The sequence below is a fragment of the Castor canadensis genome, chromosome 16, assembly GCF_047511655.1.
Source record: "Castor canadensis chromosome 16, mCasCan1.hap1v2, whole genome shotgun sequence".
Classification (NCBI taxonomy): domain Eukaryota; kingdom Metazoa; phylum Chordata; class Mammalia; order Rodentia; family Castoridae; genus Castor; species Castor canadensis.
In genome coordinates this window covers 76258968-76274111 of record NC_133401.1, presented here as the reverse complement: position 1 = coordinate 76274111, position 15144 = coordinate 76258968, and the positions used below count along the sequence as shown (strand labels likewise).

Below are 15144 nucleotides of genomic sequence, written 5' to 3'. Positions count from 1 at the left end.
TTCTGAAGAAGTTGCTGTTTCTGGAGTAAAAACGGTTAAGAAGTCATCAGCCCCTGGTGTTGCTGCCTACTGCAGAGCAAGGGTCTCAAAGCTTCTGTTGACTGATGTTTTCTCTAGGGAATAAAAATACTGAGGCCCAGCCCTGCCGCCAGCTTCCTAGCTGTTTGTTGTCAGGAGAATTAAAGTGAGGGAGGCAAACTTACCTAACATTTCTTCTTTTAGTCTTTCATTGCGCTCTTCAATCTGCTTAGGTAATCTCTGAGGGAAAAGGAGAAACAAGTTGGTAAAAAATCTTTTGCCTTTATTTTGAAAGTAGGAAACATTTAAAAGCCTTATGTAGAAATTAGATCAAATTAAGAAGTTACAATGTGATCCATCAAATAAAGAAAGAAAGCAAGCATTCATGTTTGTGAGTGTCTGTTTTGGTCACTGTTACATTCTTTGATCCTAACAGAGTGCCTACACTAAAGGAAACTTCAACCAAAATCTGGTGAATGAGCGCATGCAGAAGAGTTTGAGAGGATGTGCAGCGAAGGCTGAGAGCGGCATGTTTAAGGGATAGGTTTAGGGTGATATTCATATTTCTCATTTGTATCTTCTGACTTTAAGTTCTTTCCTTGCCCACTGTAATTTGCAAGTCGTCACCTAGCTTGGGCTGCTCGCTCTCGGCACTGACATTTTGAACTGGACAATTCCTCATAGTGAGGGGCAGCAACCCTGGCTCCTACCCTTCTGGCCTGCAGCACTCTCCTCATCATGACACTGAAACGCCTGCAGACAATGCCAAGTGACCCTGGGAACTGAAGTGATCCTGCTTGAGGACCTCTGATCTAAATGAGAGTCTCTACTGGCCACTTTTACTCTGTAACTGGTCCCAAGCATTCTGGGATTTCAGTAAATACTCATTCATAGAAATTGAACAAAATAAATTATTTCTACATTAAAACTAACTCGGCAAGGAAAAGTGCCACCAAGAATTTAGCTTAAATGTTACATTTAAGTTAACCTCATCGCCATTCAGAGACAGTTAAAAAGTCTGATAAAGTTAGACTGAAATAGTTACAAACTGCTTATATATTTTAATTATCTGAACCAGCTTATCTCCCACTACTTCTTTTCTATATAAATAAAATATTTATTATGCAAAGAATTTACCTCAAGTGTGAAAAAAAATCACCTCAGACATCAATGCAGGGAGGTAAGTTAACATCTCCAAGGATTACTCTGTGGAAATAAGGGAAACCCTGTACAGCAGGGTTCAAATGCCCTGAGGGGCCAGGAAGAAATCTAGATGAACAAGGAGGTGGTACAGGGCATTAGGGAAAAAGTGGTGGGGAGCTGGAGAGCTCCCGCTGAGAGCAAGCATGCAGGAGTTAAGAATGTCTGCAGCTCCCAGTTTTCAACAGGAGTCAGACCTATGTTTTTAGACAGTAAATTCTTCCCAACTGTAAGCATTGGCAAGTAGCCTCGATTCTAAGAATTTGGTTTAAATAAAATGTATCTTAGCCTTCCCTTCCCTGCCTGCTAGTCTGCAACTTCCCGCTGTATCCTGGGGATTCAAGATCCAGCATAATAGCTCTCTGAAGTCTGGCAGAGAAAATAGTTTAAAGCCAGCATTTCTCACTTAACTGAAACATCTATTTTTTTGATTATAATGCATAATAAATACCCAACTCTACAGAACATACTTTAGAGTATATGTTGCTCTATGAATTAGAGATAATCAGTGTTGACAAAAACAAAAATCAGGGCTGAGAGGCATGGCTCACATAGTAGGGTGCATGACTAGCAAGCTCATGGCCCTGAGTTCAAACCCCAGTACCACCAAAAAAACCCCTAAGAAACCAGAAAAACAAAACAGTGGTGGCGGTGGAGGAGAGAATCAATATATTTAGCTAATTTAAAATTCAGATAAAATAGTTATGCGGTTTAGAAACAGAGGATTGTCAGTGCCAAGGACAAGAATAGCTGCCATTTTGAGAATGAAAAGGAGGTTAGTTTAGGGTCTATTCAATTGGAAATGGAATGACAGAATGGAGACTCAGCATGTACTGAATAAGGAAAAAGATGGATAGAAAAGCCACAAGTCTAAGGGCTTGGGGGGCCGTGGCTCATGTAGTAGAATGCCTGCTTAGCAAGAGCAAGGCTCCGAGTTTAAACTCTGGTACTGTCCAAAAAAGGAAAACCACAAGTTTATCACCTGTCATAATAAGGGTCACTTTGAACTAACCTATAAAATTAGGGTGGACGAGAGTTCCCTAGTGCAACAATGAAATGCATTTTTGGTCAACTCCTATCACTTTTAGAATAGAGATTAAATGACGCACGGTCACACTGGGTATGAGACCACCACTTCAAAGCTCTATCTCCCATATATTTTGATAGGTATAGAAATGAAATTTAGTTGTGTCCCAAAGCATTATTTCAAACAAAAAGAATAGAAGAAAAATAATTTTAAAACTTTAGGTTTTGGCTAGGTAGAGTGACACGTGCCTGTAATCCCACCTATACAAGAGACAGAGGTGGAAGGAGGGTCACAATATAAGACTAGTTCTGGGCGAAAGTACAAGACTCTATCTGAAAATTAACTAAAAGCGAAAAGGGCTGAGGGGCATGGCTCAAGGGACAGAGCACTTGCTTAGCAAGCCTGAGGTCTGGAGTTCAATTCCCCAGTACTTGGGAAAAAATAAAAAAGGTAATCAAGGTAAAATGAGTCCTATGGGTGGGCCCTCATCCCACGTGACTGGTACCTTGGTGTGAAGCAATTAAGACACACACATACACATACACACACAGAGGGACAGCCAGATGAACAAAAAAGTTAGGTTTTACCATACAAGCTTCTCTTGCTTGATATACTGATGGATCTTTTTCTAATATAGATTTATAATCTTCCAGGGCTTCGTCTAGTTTGTCTGTTTTCTCATACAACTCTGCTCTTCTCAATATTGCCCTGATGTAGCTGGGGTTTAACTGAATTGCTGTAAAAAGAGAAGAAATAACTGTTATCACAAAGAAAAAGGGCCATGTATCTTTGGCTATATCCAGTTCACTAGCCACCGTCCAAGGATGTGAAACAGAGAGTCACTTGTCAAAGTCAGTACACAGGTGGGCAAACTTTCCTTAAAGAACAAGATGCTAAAGATTTTGGGCTTTCTGGGCCAGACAGATCCCCTCTGACCCAACGACTCAAGCATGCCACTATACCATGAAGAAGGAGCAGGCGAGGTGTAAACAAGTGCAGGTGCTGAGATCCATTTTATGTAAGTTTCATGTATCATGAAATATTTTTCTTTGACTTAATTTCCAAACATTTAAAAATATAAAAATCATTCTTAGATTGTGGTCTGTATAAAAACACATGACAGGCTAGATCTGGCTTATGGCTTTAGTTTGCTGAACCTTGATCTACACTCCAACTCCTGGTATTTGCTCACTTGTCCTTCACCCAGTCCAGGAGGGTCGGAACACAGAGTGAGTGCAGGACAAATGACTGAGAGATCTGAAGGGGAACTGAAAGAAAAAGTCTGGTGACAGACTCTCCTTTTTTTTTCTAGGCTCAACGACTGAGGTTACATATCCAGCTAAATCTCCACTGCTCCAATACCTTTAAGGTCACTGGTGCACAATACCTTTTCCTTGGGCTGCAGGTGTAGCTCAGAGGTAGAGCACTTGCCTAGCACCTACAAGGCCTTGGGTTCAATCCCTAGCATAGCAAAAAACCAAAACAAAGGAAAACTTTTCCTTTATTCACCATTGTCTTAATAATCTATTGCTGTGTTTTGGTTCAAGTATGCTGCATTTCTCCCACTCCTTTCTGAATTGTTTCTTTTTCTGTTAGAAAGTAATGTCCTGTCTCTAAATTTTTCTTCTCTTCACATTATATTCCTCTATTTTTCATTCATTCACATTTCCAGAACACATTTATTTAGCATCTAATCTATATATCTAATTGTATATTTCAGGGCTGGAGCTGTCACAGTAAACAAGAGAAAGCCCCTGTCTCATGAAGCTTTCTGCTATTCCAGTAAAGAGAGAGAAGGCAGCTGTGCAGGTAAATGACTCATAGTCAGTGCTATAGTTAAAGACAAACAAGGTAATGCAAATGTAAGTGAAGAGCCAACTTCAGAGTAGTCAGAAAACCACTCTGAAGGGGTATGTGAAGGGGTAGGTTGATGGAGGCCCATCACCTGAAAGGGTAGGAGGAGTGTATCAGGCAGAAGGACCAACGGGAGCAAAGGCGCTAAGGCAAGGATAACCTTGGTATGTTGAGGCCAGCATGGGGGCTGAAGAGATAAGATGAAGACACACAGGACAGGCAAGGACAGCAAGCACATGGAGAGCTTTCTGGAGCAGGGTAGGGAGTCGGGACTTTCTCCTACAAGTGATGAGCAGTCACTGGAAGGGTTTCAATCACCATAATGTGATTTATATTTTTAAAGGAACTGCTCTGGCTGTAGAGTGGGAGGCAAGATGGATGGCGGTTACTGCTGTGGTTGGAATGAGACATGTGTGGCTTGGTTTAAGTTGGTGAGAGTGGAGCTCAAAAGAGGCAGTCAGATTAAGTATATGTTTTTAATTTGATAATGAGACACACGGAATGAAAGAAAGATTACAATCAGGGATGACTGCAAAGGCTTTAGCTTACATGAGTGAATGGATGGCAGTGGCAGTTATTAGAATGGAAAAGTGACTCCAAGTCTTGGGGTGAGTGGCACCGGGCATTAAGTCAGAAATGCCAAGAGTCGACGACTTTGCAAGGGGATTCAGAACTGTATACCATGGAGAAGAGGTCAGAATTGAAGACATAAACTGTAGCATGTAGTACTTACAAGTTTTATACCTTTTAAGCTATTAATTTGGTTATCTTTATTAATACATTCCTTTTCTTTCCTTTGATTTATGTTGTTGCTTTAATTTGAGTTCAATAATCAATTCATATATTTTAATCATTTTAAATTTATTTTAAAATTAACAAATCAAAATTGTATATATTTATGGTACACATCATGATGTTTTGAAATATACATTGTGTAATGGCTATACTGAGCTAATTCCTAACTGGATAAGATCACACAGGAAGAAAATATAGAATCAAAAATAGAAGGCCTCCTGCTGGACTAAGATCTAGGAACTTTCAAAATGGTGAAGATATCAAACAAGCAGGCAGACAAGAAGAACAGCTAAAAAAGCAAGGGAAAGAGAGCATGGTGTCACTGAATTAAAGAGAAAACACTTGAGGGCCGAGACAGGGTCTTGGGGTTGCAGCCCAAGCTGGCCTTGAACTTGAAATCTTCCTGCCTCAGCTCTCAAATGCTGCAATTACAGGAGAAAAAAATTGTAAAGGAGGAAGCAATGATGAACTGTATTAAAGGCTTCTGGAAGATGCTGGAAGGTCCTCGCTTTCTGGCATAAACAATCGATCACTGAATCCAGCAAGATTAAACTGTTGATGACCTTTACAAGATTCTGCATGGAAGAATCCTAGGCCTAAAGGAAATGGGGTGAGGAGAGAATGGGAGGCAAAGTGGAGACAGTAGGACAGTCTGTTTTTCCAATGAAGATGATCAGAGAAATGCTACAGCAGGTGGAAGGGTTCAAGACAAGATTTTCAGAAAGGACCCAAATCTTTTAGCATTGCAACTTTATAGGCTGTCTGCCAACCTCCTCTTAATCTGGCACATCACAACTTCTTATAATATACCTAGTTCACAGGAAAGACTCTGCAATGACCTCTACTACATCTTTAAAAAAAAAAAAATTAATGCCCTAATTTACATTTCAGGCCAAATATTGCAACCTCCTCTACAACTAGGGGAAGACTTAGTTATGTGGAAGAAGGGAGACTTTTCCCACGGTTCTTTGTACATGTTGATTTCTTATTTATTTGCTTATTGTGGTTATGAGGGTTTAAACTCAGGGCCTTGAGCTTGCTAGGCAGGTACTCTACCACTTGAGCCATGCCTCTAGCCCCCATGATTACTTTATAAAATCCCACACAAAGAGAGTGAATTTAGTCGGGCACCAGTGGTTCATACCTGTAATACTAGTTAATTGAGAGGCTGAAATTGGGAGGATAGAGGTCCAAGGCTGTCTCATGAGACCCCATCTGCAAAATAACCAGAGTGAAACAGACTGGAGGTGTGGCTCCAGTGGCAGAGCACTGGCTTTGCAAGTGCTAAGCCCTGAGTTCAAACCCTAGTCCTACCAAGAAAAAGAACAGTGAACATAAGCCCCCAGGTGAGTCCTTTAGGTATTGTTTCACATGGCTAGTAGAAAGGAGCTCCAGTGACCTCAGAAGTAAGCTGCTATACTTTGCTAAGGTGTATGAATTCACAGTGGGCATGTATATACTGAGATACTTTGCCTGTAGGTACAATGCAGATATCCACAATGGCTATGCCTAGGTGCATGAGTAACAGTTTAAGAAAATCCCAAAGAAATCTGGAAAACACTTACTTCCCCGCTTCCTCTCAGTTTCTTGGCAAGACTCCTACGCTGAGGGATATAGCAGGAAAAATTAACTGTTCCTTACTGTGTACTCTGCTAGTCAAGCTTTTAAAGCATTTTCTCACCGTTTGGTCACAGCTTTGAAAGGAGCTCCAAAAGTCAGCAGTTGTTCCTAACTGACACTTCAAATCCACACGTCTCACACAGAGGAAATAGGTTAAATTTCTTCTTTCAAGCAAACTAGACAGCAAGAATTAGTTCTATTTCAAGAAGATAACAGAGCAGAAGTAGTTTGCTAAACTGTAATGCAGTGACAGTTTCATTTAGAAACTAAAAAGAAACACCAAGAATAGAGGGAGTGAGAGTGCCAACTTAATTACCATCAAAATAAAAACAAAGAGGGGCATGTGCTTAGTCTGAAAGGGGAGCTAGATAGCACATAGGTTCTTTCCAATTCTATGATGTTTTAGAAGTGTAGTGTGAAGAAAAATTGAAAAAAAATATTAGCTACAAAAACTGCTGAGACTAAGAAGATGCAAGGAGAAGTGGTTATGTGTGTTCTACACATGAGTTGGTTAGAAAGGCAAGACAAGGTAGCCTATCAGGAAATTCAAAAGAAAAAAACAAAACAGTGATCCTATTTATGGGCATGTGGGAGACTTAGGTGTCACACTGCCCAGGCCTGACTCACCGTACAGGCTGACGGGTAGTTCACAAGATGGGAACTCTGGAAGGATGATTACCTCTGGAGATTGTCACCTCACCAACAGAAACTGTCCCTCCCCACGACTGCGTCCCTTCCCCAAAAACCCAGATAGAAATGCCCTAATAGTATCTAGGGTTTTCAAAGGAAAAGGGATTTGGAGACTATGGGAAGCAAATTCTGTTCCATGTGAGTTCGTGAGTTTGCCTGCCAAGGAGGCTTTGACTTTTTGTCCACGTACTAGCTCAACTATGCACTGGAAAGCACACTCACTCTAAATCATCTCTGAAAATGCTCGATCACAGAGCTTCTCTAAGAGCCCCAGAGGAAGGGCACACACATACAAGTGCACACCTAACCAACAGCCCCGGCACCGCCTAAACTAGAAGACAAAAGAAACTGTACCTCTGCTGCAGTCACCAATGGCCATCTCCTTCTTGTCCTAAAAGGAAGCACAACATCAATGTATTTTATCTCAGTGGCTTGAGGATCTGTTTGACATGATTTGATCATTAGTAACTATTTGTGGAGATACAGAATGCTTTTCAAGGTAATCACATGAAAATACACATCACTTTCAAGAACTGAAAATTAATGTGGAGATGACTCTGACCTGAAAGGCTTCTGGTAGCAAATGATCAAGTAACTTCTTCCCTAAATTGTTTTACTTGACCTGTTACATTTGTAAGATATATTATATAAAAATGCTGACACTGAGAAAACATTGTGATCAATAAACTGGACAGTGACTGACATATGGCATTCCCTCCTCTTTGGCTAGTTGCTATATTACCATGCTTAAGGTACTTCCAGAAAGTACACAGATGGTCACTCCACAGACACACAGTGTGGCTTGTCATGTAGTCAGTTGTAAACCTTAGTTACCTAATGATGAAACAAGAACACAAACAACTTATCAAATAAGGTATGCACCTAATTTCACTTGCTGAATCTAGGGGCATGGCATAGTTGAAGTCTGGCTGTCAGAAGCTCTGGCTTGTGTCGCAGCTCTGGCGCTGACCGGCTGCTTAACACTGACCATGCTAACTTCACTTCTCTAGTGTTTGGGCTCTCAGCTACAACGTGAGTGGGCTAGGCTAATGTTCCGTGACACACACTCTGCTAAAAACGTCTATTTTTCCTAAATTACAAGTTTTCTACAATGTTACAGAAATAAGCTGGTTCAAATACATGTTTTATTGTGGTAGTAAATGCTGAGTTCAAACCCTGGTACTGCCAGAAACAACCAGAACAATTCTAGGATGGTGAGTGCCTGCTTATTAAGCATGAGGTATCCTTTTAGGGCATGGAAAAGTTTTGGAACTAGAATAGCTGAAGTACTAAAGTTTTGTTTTTGTTTTTGGTGGTACTGGGGTTTGAATTCAGGGCCTCACACTTGCTATACTATACTTGAGCCACTGCACCAGCCCATTTTTATGTTGGGTATTTTTGAGATAGGATCTCGTGAACTATTTGCCTGGGGTTGGATTTGAACCGAGATCCTCCTGATCTCCTTCCTGAGCAGCTAGGATTACAGGTTTAAGCCACCAGCGCCCAGCTGGTTGAAATATTCAATGCCACTGAATTATGTTCCTTAAAACAGTTACTATGATCAATTTTATATTATGCATATTTTACCACAGTAAACAAAACCCAAAAAGGTTCTAGGGTCATCTGGGAAACACTAGTTCTCTACCAATATTCATATATCAAAAGTTCTAAATTTCATCTTAGCTAAAAGACTGAGAAGTGATACATTAAAAGTTCTAAGAAGTCCTATACTAAAGAAATCTGGCCAGGTGTGGCGGCTCATGCCTGTAATCCCATATGCTTGGGAGGGGACTACAGTTCCAGACCAGCTTGGGGGTGTGTGTGTGTGTGCGTGCGTGCGTGTGTGTCTGTGTATGTGTGTATGCCCTGCGCAAAAGGCCCTGAGTTCAACACCCCACCCCCTCAACAAACAATAACAACAACAAAAACCTGTGTAACTTTATGTAAGTATTTCTCCAAACTGTCAGATTTCCATAAACTGAAGACATACAATTTCACACTTATTGACACAGGAATAAGCCTTTTGAACCTTTGTGTATCCCATTGTGGTGGCCTGCTTTTGGCCACAGAGCTGTTTTTAAGTTGCAGGAATTATGGCATTTTCCTGCAGCTCCCTCTGAGGATCAGAATGTACTAACATCTCAGGGGACCTAAGTCTGTCTGCTGCTCAGAGTGGCAGTCCTACAAAGTGCATGTGTGAAAGAAATCCAAACTTATTTTGCACTATTTGTCTATAAAATGTATGTAGTGCACAAGGACAGACAAATGTGCTACATACGCCAAGCAATGCCCAGGATCTCTAAGTTGTTTTTAAGAAGTTAAAGCCCATTTTACATTTTTTCAACAGCATATTCTTTCTGCACTGGTGTGGCTAGCTAGATCTAGAGCTGACACTCTGACCTAACTCCGGTCTGCGTTTTCCCTCCTCAGATATGAAGTGTGGAGGTTGGCAAAGTCAGATGCTGAACCTACAAACCTGCCTTTCAGAAATTCTCTATAACTTCTTAAAGCAGTTAACTGACCACTTCTTTGAAAACTTTGCAATACAATCCTTCAATTGCATCAGAGTACTAATCCTGAAAGCTTTCAAGTCTCTAATTTTAAAGTCTTCTTCAAGTATTAAGCATGCAACTTAGGAAGAATGAAACAAAGCAAACAGCACTGACGAGGTTATCCTCTGTACAGGAGACAGGGCAATGCTCTTTTGAGTTCTCCTCAGATGCACAGACAGAAAGACCAACAAGACTAAACATTTTCCTAACTCAAGAACTGGTCTACTACGCTAGCCCAAACCTAAAAATATACCGAGGCAATCGTAGAAATTAAGTACCCCAAATTCCACAAGCCAAATGGGTATTATGTACGTCCTCCGAGACTGAACCATTTCACAACGACAGTGCCCAGTTAGGAAACGTGGTAAGATGCAGAAGCAAATGCTTCAGAATTTTCTTACGAATAAAACGGCTAGATGTGGATCTAATCACCGAGAAGATCACTAATAAATTTTGTTGTTATCGTTTGTTTTTAGATTTCTGAGACAAGGAGTCATTGTGTAGCCCAGGCTGGCTTCTAACTCATAATCTTACCTCTGCCTTCTCAGTGCTGGGATTACAAGCGTGTGCCACGACTCCCAGCCCCCATGAATACTGCTTTAAGTAAACTAAGCTTAAATTGTTTTATTTTCCAAATACAAAATGTTTGCTTTATATCTGTAAAATTGTTTCTTTACCCATACTACATGAAACATTCCCACAGTACTTCACCTTGGAGACCAAATCCAAATCAACAATATACAAATTGCAGAGGTTTTTCTTAAACAAAAAACAAAACAAAAAAGCCTTTCTGCACATTCAAGCATTCAAGCACAAACCCTTGGGGCCTTTAGATGCAAGAAGCCTGATCACCCACACTGACTTTGGTAGAAGCACTAGTGAACTTCACACAGCATCAAAGACAGAGTGACAGTAGAAAAGTGATCTGAACAAACCAAGGAAAAACCGCTTCACCTAATCTTTGTCCAGCTCATGGTTGAATGGATGCTAAGTAACCAGCCATTGCACTTTGGATGGAAGTAGCCATAGCTAAGACGAGCAGTGCTGCTTCTTTTCTTAAATTTCACCATTTCAATCTAGCCACACTATGCTGACTAACGACGAAAATCAGGTAAGTTAGCAGCACTAGTACTGACATGACATAAAATAAATGTATTTGCACTCCCACCTCCTCCACACTCACCCTTTTAAACCAGGTTCCCAACCCCTCAGAAGTACAGGTGTTCCCTGACGCCTATGTTGCAATTATGGACACCTTTCATTCCAACTGTTGGACACTTCTCCCAGTGTTCATACTTTCCACAGAAAAATCAGTCTTAGCAAATAAGCATCCCTAAGCCCAGAGTGTTAAGCAGTGCTCCCTATGCCAGAGGCTGGCAGGAGCAACTGTGCTAGGACACCAGCACTTAGCTTCCTCTTCACTGACCTACCCTCATTTACAGGGTAGCTTCCTTCCAAGTATTCACTCAGCTACTTTTTATTTTTATTTTGGAGGGATTAGGGTTTGAATGTAGGGCTTTGCACTTGCAAAGCAGGTGCTTTACCACTTGAGCCACACCTGAAGTCCATTTTGCCCTGGTTATTTTGGAGATGGGGTCTTGAAAACTATTTGCTTGCGTTGGCCTTGAACTGCAGTCCTCCTGATCTCAGCCTCCCAAGTAGCTAGGATTCACAGATGTGAGCCACTGGCGCCTGGCCAACATAAACCTATTCTATATTCTTCCAGAAGGAAAGGATTTGCTATTAAATTTAAAACAATCCCTCTGCTACTTTAATGAGGAATGTTAAAACTTGAGGTAGTCCAACTCAAGTTTTTCTGGCCTTTCTATGCCCTTTTTATCAGGGAAATTTACAGGTAGGAAAAAAGAAACAATACTTTTAAAGCCCTCTGCTAGTTTCTGGAGAGCAACTACCCCATTAAACACTGCAAGGCCATGTGCTTCTGAAGCAAAGCTCAAAGACTCATACCTGTTTCATCCTTGCAGCAGCTCTGTTTGAAAACAGAACAGACCTGTCTTTCTGGAAGCAGGCTGGACACATCTGAAGAGCTTGACTGTAAGAATTCTCAGCTTCTACATAATCTGAGGATGATATGGTGAAGAATGATTGGGTTGTGAAAGTCAATTCTTCTGATACTACATATCCCTCCCATAGCTGTCAAATGCACAGCTGCCCATTAATAGGATGAAGGTCTCAAACACAAAGACGGTCCTAGTGTATTAAGTCTGGAGCAGTACAGATCGGTTCCCCCTTTCCTCTCTCTTTAAACAAAAGCACCTGCTCAGTGAACTGACGGCTGAATATGCTGTCAGCAAAGAGCCCTCAGTGCTCAGGTATGCCCTATTCATTTTTCATTTGGGTTAGCAATTTGGAAAGGCGTTTTCAAAGGGGTTAAGGAACTGTACAGATGAAAGACACTAAGACTTGGGCTAATGAAAACATTTCTAGGGTTGGGGTAGAATGCTTGTCTAGCATGTATACAGCCCTAGGTTCAATTCCCAGCTCTGACTTCTCTCTCTCTTTCTCTCTTCAGCAAGGCATTAAGGTTGGTGTTTTCCAAAGCAACAGCTGAAGAGTTTTACCCCTGATTTCTGGATTAATAGATAAGATTACAGAAAAGAAAAACTATGCCTGTGCCAAGAGAGATACCTGGTATCTGGTCACTCTTAGCTGAGAATGATCTGGAGCTGGTAAAAACCCCACACTGCAGGTGCTGGGAAGCAACAGTGTTCCGTGGATGAGCAGCTCTATTTGCTGTTTCCAAATGTTCTCTGGCAAGTCTTCACAGACTCTTAACACAGAATGAGGAGTCAAGATGACCAGACATTATAGCTAATGTCTTACCTCCTTTCTTAAACTGTTCGTTTCCCTCCTCCTTTAGTCTAGTGCTCTCTTCTCTTCTTTTCTGAAAGAGATCCAAGAATTACACATTGTAAGTGAACAAAAACGTTAGTTTTTCTTTACACACTAGTCTATTTTACAGGCATCAGGTTAATGTTTGAGAACTGGGTCAGTTTTCCCAAAATTCTCACAGTGATAGAGGAAAAAAAAAAAAAAACCATGAGTATCTGGCTAATCGTCAATAGTTCTTTTTGTTGTTATTGAGATGGGGGTTCTTGTTATGTAGCCCAGGCTGGCCTGGAACTCACAATCCTTCTGCTTAGCGTCCAGATTGCTGGAACCACAGGCATGGGCCACCACAACCAACTTGCCAACTGTATTCTTTTTTTGATGGGGGGAGGGGGACAGTACTGGAGGTTGGAACTCAGGGCTTTGCACTTGTACGTTACTTGTTGGGCCACACTTCCAGCCCTTGCCAACTGTATTTGTGTACAACAAAGCCTATGTTTTTTTGGCGTGTCCTTTGCTCTGTTTCTATCTTTTGCTTGGAATGGTAACTCAAGGAACAGTTAATTTCAATGCACTCAAATATGAAACTAAACAATCTTCCCCCTGGTTTGCATACCAGAGTAAATTCTAGTTCAGGCTCCACTACTTACTAGCTGCATGACAAGTTTCAGAATCTTTCTGTGCTCTAGTTTCTTCATCTAAAAAATGAAGCCTTAACAGTTTCTGTTCAATGTAATGGGTTAATGTGACAATATATGCAAAATTTCCAATACAGTGACCGACAAACAAGGACTCAATAAGAACAAACTATTATTTTACTGTAAAAATAAGTAATTTGAGACTTATTTGGTGACAATTGTAGTTTGTGTCATGAAGGAAACACAGTATGCAGGAAGAGTGCAATGGGGGTCCAGCCACATCTGCAGGGTGGTATACTCTTAGAGGCTAACATGAGAAAGTTGAAGAAACCTAGGTAAGTCAGTTTCTCTTTTCTTGGCTTCTTCTAACAAGACAGAAATTCCCACAGATGGCCAAACACACGTGAGACACACAGGCAGAGCAAAGCAAAGACGACGTGTGCTTTCCTCCAGGGTGCCTCCACAAATCTGAGCCATCCTTGTGCAGGGCCATCTACTTCAGTATGGCTCCAGTTTTTCAGTGTATGTGTTGCTGAAGCGAGCACCCTCCAGAAGCATTTTAATGACGAGGCTGGCACAAGCCAACTGGCAGAAGCATCTGCGGGCCTGCCTCCCACCTTTGGACAATGCTTTTGTTAAATGTAAGCAGAATACCCCCAAAATTTCTTCTTTCATTCCTGAAGCTTCTGATCAAAGAAAAACTTCAAAGGGAAGGAATATAGTTGGCAGGCTACTCTGTGCAGAGAGAGGCTTGAAGCCTAAATAATGGATACGCTCAAGATTTGGAACCAAAGTAAGATATTAGTTCTCTGGAGAACATCTATTAATATGCTGTTTATGACACCAGGGTATCCCAGTACTCAGGGCCTCACTCTTGCTAGGCAGTGTTTTACCACTTGAGCCACACCCCTCAGCCCTTTTTGCTTTAGTTATTTTTCAAGCATTTTAGTATTTTTTTGTATTTTTATGTTTATGCTCTGACTGATCTAGTCTGAGATCGTCTTACTTATGCTTCCTGTGTAGCTGGAATGACAGAACTACACTACCATGTCCAGGTTTTGTTGGTTGAGATAAAGTCTTGTTTATTGTTTGCTGGTACTGTCCTCAAACTGAGATCCTCCTGATCCACCTTGTGAATAGCTAGGATTCAGGGGTGAGCCACTGATCCTGGCCAGAAACCTAATTTTTATGGTAGCTACTATATGGTGAACATGCAACAGTACAATAATTCACTTTAAAATAGAACACAAGAGGAGATGGAGCTATAGCTTGATGGCAGAACGCTTGTCTAGCATGTGTAAGGCTCTGGGTTCAATTTCAGTACCACCGGAAGAAGGAAGAAGGAAGAAGGAAGAAGGAAGGAGAAGAAGAAGGAAAAAAACCCCCAAAAAAACAAAAAAACAAATCTGGGTGCCTGTAATCCTAGCTACTCAGCAGGCAGACCTCAGGAGGATCTCGCTTCAAATAGTTTACAAGACCCTATCTCCAAAATAACTAACACAAAAAGGGCTGGTGGAGTGGCTCAAGCGGTAGAGTGGCCTTCCAAGAAAGTGGCTGAGGCCAAGTTCAAATTCCCAGTATTGCCTCCCGCCCCCATGCCCCCCAACAAAAAAAAGGTAAGATATAACAACTGAGGCAGGGCTGCTTTAAAAGCTTAGAAGACAGGGAAGACTCAAGGCAGCTCTGTTAAGTCAAAAAAGCAGAAAGCACAATTATTTTTTAAGTCAAAGATCTGGCCAGGACAGGGCTGTAATGGTAGCAAATAAATTCTAATCATTCCTTTTTCTTTACCCCACTTGATCTAGATTCAAGGTCTTAGTCAGAAGCATCCAACAAGCCACATGCAGGTCACATGGCTTGGTTGTTAGGAAATGACGCTAGGGACCTGGGCTACTGCCTT

The 15144-nt window shown here is 41.3% G+C and overlaps 1 protein-coding gene across 3 annotated transcripts in view; it reads right to left on the bottom strand.

The window, feature by feature from the left end:
- Positions 1 to 15144, bottom strand: part of Ttc1 (tetratricopeptide repeat domain 1) — a 44146-nt gene that overhangs the window by 8660 nt on the left and 20342 nt on the right. For all 3 annotated transcript variants that reach the window (XM_020175557.2, XM_074057675.1, XM_020175558.2), the window contains exons 3-7: positions 12601 to 12661; positions 11725 to 11837; positions 7559 to 7595; positions 2833 to 2981; positions 204 to 258 (exon numbers count right to left, since the gene is read on the bottom strand). In XM_020175557.2, coding sequence (XP_020031146.1) covers positions 204 to 258; positions 2833 to 2981; positions 7559 to 7595; positions 11725 to 11837; positions 12601 to 12661 — 415 coding nt within the window. The remainder of the gene's footprint in view (positions 1 to 203; positions 259 to 2832; positions 2982 to 7558; positions 7596 to 11724; positions 11838 to 12600; positions 12662 to 15144) is intronic.